Genomic DNA, 11,455 nt, shown 5'->3' on the forward strand with positions numbered 1-11,455 from the left:
TCCCATCTTCAAGGGAGAAAACTATGAATTCTGGAGTATTCATATGAAAATAATACTCAAATATAAATTTTTTTTGGACGTTGTAGAATGAGCATTTGCACATACTGACAAATAAAGTAAGAAAGAAGATGCTAAAACACTTGTTTTTATCAAGCAGGCAGTTCATGATAGCAACTTTTCATGGATCGCAGCATCAACCACATTAAAGTAAGTGTGGTGCATTATGCAGAAGGACTTTCAAGGTGATTGAAAAGTCATTGTGCTGAGATTGCAATCACTTCAGCGTGACTTTAAAATATTAATGATGAAAAATGGAGAATCAATTGTTAATTTTTTGTCCAGAGCAATGGCAACTTTCATCAAAATTAAATCATGTGACGAGAAAATTACTGATCAAACGATTGTGGTAAAGATACTGCGAAGCATGAATTCATAATTTTATCATGAAGTTGTTTCTATAGAAGAGTCTAAGGATCTATCAATTTTTCCCTTTGATTATATGATGGGATATCTTCAAGGCCATGAGGTGAGACTCAGTCGGTCTATTGAAAATAATTAAGATAAAGCATTACAGGTGAAGAAAGAAACAACCAAATATGGTGGGAACAATGGTCCATCAAGCAAAGGTCCAGGAAGAGGAGGATTTCATAGTGGTCGAGGTCGTGGCTATGGAATAGGCTGAGGAAGGAATGATGGGCATAGGCCGTCCAAAGAGCAAAGTAACACAAAAAATTGCATGTAATGTCATCGTTATCATTGCTAAAAGCATATAAAGGCTAATTGTTGGTATAAAGATTACAAAAAAAATTTTGCAGCAATAGAAAGATGAGAAAAACATTATCTCCTTATGGCTTGCATTGATACAGATCACAAGCGAATTGATGTATGGTTTGTAGATAGTGGTTGTTCAAATAATATGAAAAGCATAAAATCTTTTTTCCAGGTGCTAGATAAGAAGCAAAAGAAATAGGTGCAGCTTGTCAATGCAAAAGAGTTGCAGGTTGAAGCAAAAGACACTGTGGGTATTGACTCTAGCCACGACAAAGTAAAAATGTTGAACATCGTTCATTTCTTACGTAATTTACGATACACATTTTTAGTTTTGGACAACCGATGTCCAATGAGCATTCTCTTTGGTTTTGGTTTGATGACAATGCTTGTGTCATTACAAACAATAATTCAGGCAAAAAGGTTGGCATCACTATGATGACACACAAATGTTTTTGCTCAATCTTTCCAACATGGAAAGTTTTATTCTTGTTGCAAGTGCAAATGATGAGTTGAAGTTGTGGCATTTGAGGTTTGGTAACTTCAATTTTAAGGGGCTGAAATTTCTAGTTGACAAAGGTATGGTTCTTGGACTACAAAAAATTGCTTCCGTTGAATTGTGTGAAGGGTTCATTTATGGAAAACAAACTTGAAAGTCTTTTCCTGTTTGAAAAGCTTGGGGGGCTCCTAGTTGTCTTGATTTAATACATGTTGATTTATGTGGACTTGTGCATACTACAACTTTATTGGTTTTGTTATCTCCTATTTACATATTATTGTAGTCGCATTAGATGGGTCTATTTGTTAGAGACCAAATCACAAACATTTCAAAATTCAACTACTTCAAAGCCCAGATTAAGAAGCAAACTGGTTTGTGCATAAAAATATTTCGCACATATAGAGCCCGTGAATTCTTGTACAAGGAGTAATATTTTATATCAGGAAAATGACATTCATGGGGAGCTAACAATACCTTATACCTTGGAGAAAAGTGGTGTTACTGAGCAAAAAAAAATTACACTGTGGTGGAGATGGCAAGAATCATGTTACAATGGCAGGGACTTCCAAATCAATTTTGGGCTGAAGCTTTAATGACATCAGTCCATTTATTATTTTTGTCTCTAATAAAGTTTGTTATGTATCAAACTCCATTTGAATCATGTAATGGTATAAAACAATATGCAAGTTATTTAAGAATTTTCTGTTGTATTGCTTATGATTTAGTAAATTACAAATTTCGTCATATGGATGAAAAATAAAAAAAATCTTCTTTTATTGGTTACGACACATAATCTAATGCATATAGACGATATAACCCTCTTAGTAGAAATATTTTAATTAGAAGGGATGTAATATTTTATGAAATGAAAAGTTGGAATATGAGTGGAAGCAACGATAAGATGCAAGAACAAATTCCTATGCCTACTGCAATAACTTTTGATGCAATTCAGCAGCGAACTCCTACAGCTACAACAGCCGAATCTAGTACCACTTCTCCAGATTTATTTTCTTCAACTTCAAGGAGTAGAAACTCTTCATCTACTACACTTGAAAAGTCTTCAGATGAGCCAATTCCTTTAAGAATATAAACAAGGCTTTAAATCTGAACACCAAGTACGCCAACGACATGTATACAACTTGTCAATTCTCTTTTGCAACGTCAGATCCTATACATTATGGAGAAGCAGCTAAAATGGAAGTAGTGGAGAATGATGTTACACGAGATGAAATCTATCAAAAAAAATAGAAACTTGCAGAAGCATAAAGCTCGTGTCTTGGCAAATGGATATGCACAACAATATAATATTGATTTTGAAGAAACAATTTATACGCTTGTTGGATTTGAGTTCTAGCATTGGTTGCATAGCCACAATAACTAGTTTATTAATTTGACGTCCAGTCGGCATTTTTCAATGAAGACCTACAAGAAGAGGTCTACATAGAACAACCAGAAGGTTTTACAAAGAACGGTGATGAAATAAAGGTCTATAAACTGATAAGGGCATTGTTAGTTTGAAGGTAGCCACTCGCGCGTGATGCAGCAAAATCGATGGGCTTTTTCACATAAAGGGATATACAAGAAGTGATTATGAAACCATGTTGTATGTAAAGAAGAAAGGTAATGCTTTCATCATTCTTTGCCTTTATGTTGATAATATCATTTATTCTAGATCTTCTATTTCTCTGGTGGATGAATTTAAGTCTCAAAAGGTGGATGAGTTTGAGATGTAAGATATGGGGTTATTACATTATTTTCTTGGCCTTGCAGCCTATCAAGCTGAAGATTAAATATTTCAATCACAAAGGAAATATGCCAAAATCTTTTCATTAGGTTTAATTTTCTTAATTCAAAGCCTTCTGCTACACCTATGCATGTTGGTGAAAACGTGTAGCTTAAAGATGGAGCAGAGATAGATGATTCTAGAAGTTTTAGAAGAATGATTGGACGTTTAATTTAACCAACCCATACTCACACCTATATTGCATTTTTAGGTGGTGTTATATCGAAGTTTAAGCAACAACCTTCAAAGGTTCATGTTGGAGCAACAAAAAGAGTTCTGTATTTTGTCGCTGGAACTATGGAATATGGGATTTGGTGTTCACAAGTGTCTAACTTCAGATTATGTGGGTTAACGATAATGACTATGCTGAATCATTGTATTATGCACGAAGCATTTCAACACATATTTTTACTCTTGGGTCAGGAGTAATATATTGGAGCTCAAAGAAGTAAGCTACAACAACCTTATTTACATCTGAAGTTGAGTCTATTGCAGCTACTTCCCCCGATGGCCTAACTATCTGGCTAAGAAGCATGTTAGCAGAACTTCAGCATAAGCACAAAAGTGCAACAAAGATATATTGCAAAAATAAGGCATCAATCTACATGATAAAGAATCCAATTTTTCATAGTATAAAGAAGAACATCGATGGTCATTTCCATTTCATTCATGATGTTGTTGCAAAGGAGGATATTGTATTGAAGCATTGCAACACTCATAAGCAATTAGCTCATATATTTATGAAGTCATTGGCAGCATACAAGTTTATTTATTTGAGGGATTCAATTTGTTTCTGTAACTCTAAATCAAGGGGAATTATTGAAGACTAATTCAAAGTAAGACCATGTCAATTATTTTTGTTAATAGAGTCCTATATTCTTGAGCTAGGTTAATAAATATGTAAATCATGGTGCAGTACTTTCTATTTGTATTTTGGTTAATAATTAGTTGCTTAATCAATTGAAGTAGTGGTCATTCAATGACTTAGTAGTTTTTATTTTAAGTTTTTTATAAAGTTGTTCTTTCCTATGATTTCATATCCTGAAAAATAGAAAAGATTTTAGTATACAATTCTCTTAATCTTCAACACTCTGTTTCTCCTTGATGTTTTCCAGCCTATATACTCTGACATATAATATGTCTATACCATAAGATTAAAATATTGGAAGAATGCAAACTTAATTCCAGACTTGAAACATGGAAAATATAATAGTTGAAATGTTAATTAGCATCAAGATTTACGAACTTGGTCATAAATTTTTTGTGTGAATTTTTAGATCAAGGCCAAAGATATAGTAATGTGGGACTTTTTAGTTTTGAGATCTTATTGTGAATATATACTTGTATAGATGACATTGTTTTGAAAGCTCAACGAAAAGGGAAGACTCAATTCCTGAAGTGATTATTCATTTATTTGAGGCAAGTGGACTTCGAAACCTTTGTTAAGTGCATAAAATCGTGTATTTCCTTGTGGTATGTGTTGGAGGGTAATAGGAATCAGTAATGGGTTGACTTGTCCATGTTGAATAATTCTAACGATCAAAAAGGGTAGTAGAAAACACTATGATTATGTAATGACCCTTCTTGTCATTTTTAGTGTTTTATCTTCTGTGCATCGTTTAGAGCGTTTTTATAGCGATTCCAAGTCATTTATGACTTGCTGGGACTGACAGATCGGTCACCTGGTCATTCGTTTGGTTATTGTGTTAGCTTTAGTATTTTTGGAGCTTATGAACCTTGAACAATCATTTTCGATCAAAAGTTCAAGAAGATGACATCAAAATCCAATTCTGACGATTCCATCAGTTTCGCAAGGGTCATTTTACTCTAGTAGCATTGTCGACATGACTCCCAAAGTTTTCATTGTGAGTTGGTGTGATTAGGCGTTTTAACTTTAAGTTTAAAGGCTAAGTTTGACTTTAGTCAACATTCTGAGTGAACGCGCTCGGATGAGAATTCTGTCAGCACAGTTAGCTCCGGAATGTCGAGTTTGGTCTAGTTTGACCCTTTTTTTGGGTTTTGAGGTTTTTGATATTTTTCCGAGCCCTTTTGTGGTTTTTGACTTAAAATGGCCAATGGAAGTGGGACCCACATTTTATCGAGATGACCTCTGATGAAAATTTCGACTGCGCCTTTGAGTCCGGAATATCGACTTTGGTGGGGTAGCATATCTGTTTTATTTTTATCAGGTTCCGAACGGATTCCGAGCACCCGTCGGAGACTTTAAAGAAAGTTGTCAAAAGTTGAAATCTTGTGCAGCCCTTTGACGACCAGAAATTGGGGTTTTAACGACCAGATTTTTTGGTTTATTAGCGACTAGCTTCGTCCTTATAAAAACCCAATTTTCAGCCTTTGTGTCTTACTTTGAAATTTCGATATTTTGAGCTATACAACTCCAAATTGGGCGATTCAAAAGGCTAAGTTATGAGATTTTTCGAGGGCAACACATTGGTGAGCTTGGAATCTGATTTGGGGACCCGATTTGAGGTAAATTTTGTGTTTTAACTGCTGTCATAGCTCATTTCGAGCTCAACTTTTGAGAAATTTCATAAGGTCATTTCTCGGCCATTTTAGGTCCGAATCTAGTGGTTCAAGAGCCTATATTGTGGGGTTTTTCGTGAGGATCGTCTTGGTGTGATTGCTTTTGGCTGTTGGACTTTCATTTTTAGTAAAATCTAGTAAGTAGCTGCTGCCATTGTTGCTGATTTTTAGCTTAGAATTTGGATTTTTTTGTTGCATGTTCATTTTGGGACTGTCATGAGTCCTGAATTGTGTTCCATTATGGTACACAAGTTCCGAGAGTTATTTAGGACTTTTAGTTGGGGTAAATTCTGGATTTCTCAATGCGGATCCCACTTTTTCCATTTTGACCGCGAAATTGACCCGTCTCTGTTTCTTGCGATTTTAGTGTTTAAATGACCGTAATAACGTTGTGAATCTATTTCTGATAGTGTATCAATGTTTCGAGGCCTTTTAGAAAGTAAAACATCCGGGGAAGTGAATTTTGGAGCGCACGTGATCTGCGTTCAGGTAGGCTACGGTTTCTCTTCTTAGATTGAACTCGAACATGTGAATGCATGTTGATTAGTTTGGATTTGGGTTGGGTAGTTATTGGATCATGCATAGGTGTTAAAAAATCATATTTTTGACCTTTTTCTGAGAATTATCGGATAACTGTGAGCATGTTTATTGTTATTAGTTGACCTTCTTTGCTATATGAATTACTTGTATGTTTTAATACTGGTTATCAGAAGTATGTTGGGCCTTAGTTTAGGTTTGACGAGGGTTTTCCTTATAAATGCATGATTCAAAGTCGTTGGACTTAGTTTAGCCCCGCCGTCGCTCGGCCGGCTTAAATCCTTGTAGACTGATGTAGCAGACTTGAGTCTGATAGTTTGGTATTTAGCTAGACTATGAGCTTACTCTAGCGATAGTTACTCCTATTTCTGCGATGTTACGGCTTCTCGAGTTACGTCAGTGACAAAGAATTCCGCTCCGTGATTCAAACTTGAGTTTCGATTCGGCTTTAAGGACATACATTGATTAACTAAGTCTGGATGGTGTTCCACGGGTATATATGACTATGGATAGATAAAGACTCTTTCATTAGCTATATCGACATCTTTATCGGGTATCCGGATTTAAGGTCTTGCCTCGACCATCGACATACTTATGTAGAGCATCCGGTTAGAGGTCCGGTCTCAAGTATGTAGAGCATCCGGTTAGAGGTCCGGCCTCAGTTACTTATATTTTGCAATTGGCTACTTGTGTAATTCTGGTGAGCGTCCGGTTCAAGGCCCGACCTCTGTACCGTCAGATTCTACTTTTTGGTTCGGTGTTCTTTGGCCTCGAGTTCTATTCTCCTTAAGTTATAGTTATTTTGTGTACTCGTCGGGCTTATGGGGGTCCGTTCGGGTTTTTATTTAAACTTGCGCACGAGTGTACCTTCTGGGCTTATGGTGGGTCCAGTTAGGTGTAGTTAGCTTATTTATGTTAATTTAGTTAGATCTTTATACACTCGTGTGCATTATTGTGTTACTTAGCCTCCCGTTCTTGACCTCTAGTTTTGTCATTCCGTCTTTTCATAGTGCTTTACTTTTCTAGTTCAGTCGGCCTATGATGCCTACTGGGTACCTTTTATTTGGTACTCATGCTATGCTCTGCATCTATTTTCGTGATGCAGGTCCGAGCACCAGTAGTCAGCGTTGATTGAGTTTGGAGCATTTCTGGTCTGGAGACAGGAGTGAGCACACAACGTTTTGTACTATTTCAGTCTCCATCTGTTTATATAAAGACTTGTCTTTTACTTTTCGAGACAGTCTAGTTTCGGTGGTCCACTGTTGGGACTTGTACTCGTTTTGTTGGTAGCTCTGTATTAGTGACTTCCAGGCTCTGGGAGGGGTCCTTTATTGTATTTATGTTTTGGTTTTCTTATGTTGTTATAGTAATTTTGGTTAGTCTTGTTTAGTTTCTACCCTCACACCTATTACGTGTTGTTTTGGGTTGTGGTTTGGCTTACCTACGGGTGGGTTATAGTAGGTGCCTTCATGGCTCGAAAAATTGGGTCGTGACAAGTTGTTATCAGAGCCCTAGGTTCAACGGTCTCACTTTTACAGAGCTAACGTCTAGAAGAGTCCTGCGGATCGGTGCGGAGACGTCCGTAACTTATCTTCAGGAGGCTACAGGATGTATTTAGGAAAATATCCATTTTGTTTCAAATTCGTGCCGTGTGTGTCTTGTTTTTTCTTAAAATCTAAGTTGTTTCACTCTATTACAGGATGGCTCGCACGCAAGGCGGTGCATTCGAGGGAGATGCACCCGGAGCCTCAGCTTGGGGTAGACGTCGACCCTAAGGTCGAGGTAGGGCCGCAGCACCGCCCCAGGATAAGGAGGAGGAGCCTCATGCAGCGCATGTACCGCCACAGCCAGTGGGGCCGGGGCCAGCCCAGCCACCACCCGCACCAGTTGCAGCACCTGATCTTCATTCCCTCTTGACTCAGATATTAGCAGCTATTGGGGATATGCGACAGGCACCAGCACCAGCAGTACCAGCACCAGCGCTGCAAGATCAGCCGCCACCAGTTCATGTGGCCGCCCCACCAGACTTAGAGGTTAGAGAGATGCCACTGCGGGATCAGAAGATGCTTGGGGTATTTTAGAGGTTGGCACCGCCTATATTCTCAGGGGCGATTGGAGAGGACGCTTACGAGTTCCAGATCACTTGCCAGTAGCAGTGACAGTCATTAGGCCTTTTAGAGTCGAGAGGAGCTAACTTTACCGCTCATCATTTCCGTGGGCCAGCCAGGCAGTGGTGGCGCACGTATCGAGAGTCTAGGCCAGTTGGATCTTCTCCTATATCTTTGAGTGACTTCTCAGAGGATTTCTTGGCCCGGTTCATGCCACGGAGCGTCAGAGATAGGCTTCGTTATCAGTTCTCTAGATTGGAGCAGGGATTTATGACCGTTTCAGAGTATGAGGCGAGGTTCCATGAGTTGTCTCGCCATGCTACTATGATCCTGCCCACAGAGGGAGGGAGAGTTCGTTGTTTTGTACGTGGGTTGCGATACCGTTTGAGGTTTGACACAGAGCATATGGTTTCAGCTGGCCGTTCTTTTCTTGATGTGGTGGATCATGCCCGATCCATGGAGCATATTCATCGTGAGGCCCAAGGGGGCAGCGATAAGAGGGCACGCTACCAGGGATCCTATAGCGAGTCGCAGACTAGGGGGAGGGACTCATATGATAGGCCTTGTCAGAAGTTCCAGCAGGGTCAGACCAGTCGTCCTGTTTAGGAGGCATTACCTGTTTCTGAGGGAGGCCAATATCAGCAGAGTGGTCCTAGCACAGGCCAGAATTCGAGGGGATCAGATTCCTTTCCTTCATGCCGCGGTCGGGTTACTACAGGGCGTTCAACTTCGGGGTGTTATGATTGTGGTGCTCTTGACCATTGGTCTAGAGAATGCCCTCAGCGAGGTCGGGGGGCGATTGTACCAACTTCACCTACTTCAAAACCAGTTTAAGCCGTGTCTTCTTCGTCTAGAGGAGGTGGTCAGGTTCAGGGTCGTCGAAAGAGTCGACAGGGTACCAGGGGTGGAGCTCGGGGAGGCAGGTCAGGTGGTAGACCGGGTGCACCAGGTAGAGGTGCTCAGGGCCATTTTTACGCAGCCCCGGCAAGGGCGGCGACTGAAGCATCTAACGATGTGATCTCAGGTACGCTCTTCTTATGCCATCAACCTGCTACAGTATTGTTTGATCCAGGGTCCACATTCTCGTATGTATCTATTTATTTTGCTCCCTGATTGGGTATGAGGTCCGAGTCTTTGGAAGAGCCGGTTCATGTTTCGACCCCGGTAGGTGAGTTCTTAGTAGTGGATCAAGTATTGCGATCTTGCTTAGTGACTATCCAGGGTTATGATACTAGAGCTGATCTTATTATGCTAGATACGATTGATTTTTATGTGATTTTGGGCATGGACTGGTTATCCCCATATCATGTGGTCTTGGATTTCTATGACAAGACTGTTACCTTATCCATGCCTGGTGTTCCCCCGGTATAGTGGCAGGCTTCTTATAGTCACAGACCGACGGGGATAATCTCTTTTATTCGAGCTAGGCGGTTGGTTGCTTCTGGGTGTTTAGCGGACTTTGCCCACATCAGAGATGGAGTAGGGAGGGCCCATCAGTTGAATCAGTTCCTGTGGTTAGAGAGTATCCAGATGTGTTCCCTACAGATCTACCTGGCCTACCCCCAGAGCGTGACATTGATTTTGCTATAGATTTGGAGCCTGGCATCCGTCCTATTTCTATTCCGCCTTATCGGATGGCTCCTGCAGAGCTCAGAGAGCTCAGTCTTCAGTTAAAGGACCTCTTAGAAAAGGGGTTCATTCGTCCGAGTGTGTCGCCTTGGGGTGCTCCTGTTCTGTTTGTGAAAAAGAAGGATGGGACTTTCAGGATGTGCATTGACTACAGGTAGCTGAACAAAGTGACGATGAAGAACTGTTACCCAATGCCTCGTATAGATGATTTGTTTTATCAGCTTCAGGGTGCTGCCGTGTTTTCTAAGATTGATTTGAGGTTCGGGTACCATCAGCTGAGGATTAAAGCAGCAGTCATCCCTAAGACGGCATTTAGGACTCGTTACGGCCATTATGAGTTCCTTGTTATGTCTTTTGGGTTGACTAATGCCCCATCCGCCTTTATGGACTTGATGACACGTGTGTTCAGGCCATACCTTGATTCATTTGTTATCATCTTCATTGATGACATATTGGTATACTCGCGGAGCCGAAGTGAGCATGAGCAACATTTGAGGATAGTGCTCCAGACTTTGAGAGATCAGCAGCTTTATGCGAAGTTCTCAAAGTGCGAGTTTTGGCTTGCATCTGTAGCATTCTTGGGGAACGTGGTGTCCAAGGAGGGTATTAGGGTAGATTCGACGAAGATTGAAGCTATTCGTGATTGGGACAGACCCACTTCTGTTACTGAGGTTCGTAGCTTTGTCGGGTTAGCGAGTTACTACAGGCATTTTGTTGAGGGATTTTCTACTATTGCAGCTCCATTGTCTCGGTTGACTCGCCAGGATATTCCCTTTGTGTGGTCGGAGGAGTGTGAGATGAGCTTTCTAAAGCTCAAGGAGTTGCTTACTAGCGCTCCTATATTGACTCTTCCGATTGAGAGCGAGGGTTTCACGATTTATTGTGATGCGTCTGGTGTTGGTGCGGGTTGTGTATTGATGCAGGAGGGCCAGGTTATTGCGTATGCGTCGAGGCAGCTTAAGGTCCATGAGCGCAACTACCCCACCCATGACTTGGAGTTGGCAGCGGTAGTTTTCGTGCTTATGATTTGCAGGCACTACTTGTATGGAGTTCGATGTGAGATTTATACTGACCACAAGAGTCTTTAGTACATCATGAGCCAGAGGGACCTTAATTCGAGGCAGCGTCGTTGGATTGAGCTCCTGAAGGATTATGATCTCTCCATTCTTTATCATCCGGGCAAGGCGAACGTGGTAGCAGACGCCTTGAGCCGAAAGGCGGTGAGTATGGGTAGTCTAGCCTTCTTATCTGCAGGTGAAAGACCCTTGGCTTTGGACATTCAGTTTTTAGCCAATACCATGGTTCGATTAGATATCTCAGATTCTAGACGCGTCTTGGCTTATATGGGAGTTCAGTCTTCTTTGTATGATAGGATCCGTGGTTGTCAGTTATAGGATAAGGCCCTGGGGTCCATTAGAGACCGAGTGTTAGCGGGTAATGGTGATCAGGCTACCTTAGATCCTGATGGAGTGTTGAGATTCACCGGTCGCATTTCTGTCGCCAGAGTTGGAGATTTGATACAGTTGATACTTTCTGAGGCTCATGAGTCTAGATATTCTATCCATCCGGGTACAGTGAAGATGTATCGTG

General features: G+C 40.7%; 1 protein-coding gene across 1 annotated transcript; it reads left to right on the plus strand.

Annotated features, from left to right (window-relative positions):
* The first annotated feature begins 2,147 nt into the window (after positions 1–2,147).
* LOC107018244 lies at positions 2,148–10,953 on the plus strand. The gene is made up of 9 exons (XM_015218674.1): positions 2,148–2,253; positions 7,828–7,910; positions 8,051–8,200; positions 8,291–8,836; positions 8,955–9,037; positions 9,091–9,321; positions 9,472–9,601; positions 9,709–9,966; positions 10,087–10,953. Exons 1-9 carry the CDS (start codon positions 2,148–2,150, stop codon positions 10,951–10,953), a joined length of 2,454 nt encoding a protein of 817 aa, XP_015074160.1.
* Positions 10,954–11,455: the final 502 nt, after the last annotated feature.

This window comes from Solanum pennellii, chromosome 1 (genome assembly GCF_001406875.1).
Source record: "Solanum pennellii chromosome 1, SPENNV200".
In the NCBI taxonomy this organism is placed as follows: domain Eukaryota; kingdom Viridiplantae; phylum Streptophyta; class Magnoliopsida; order Solanales; family Solanaceae; genus Solanum; species Solanum pennellii.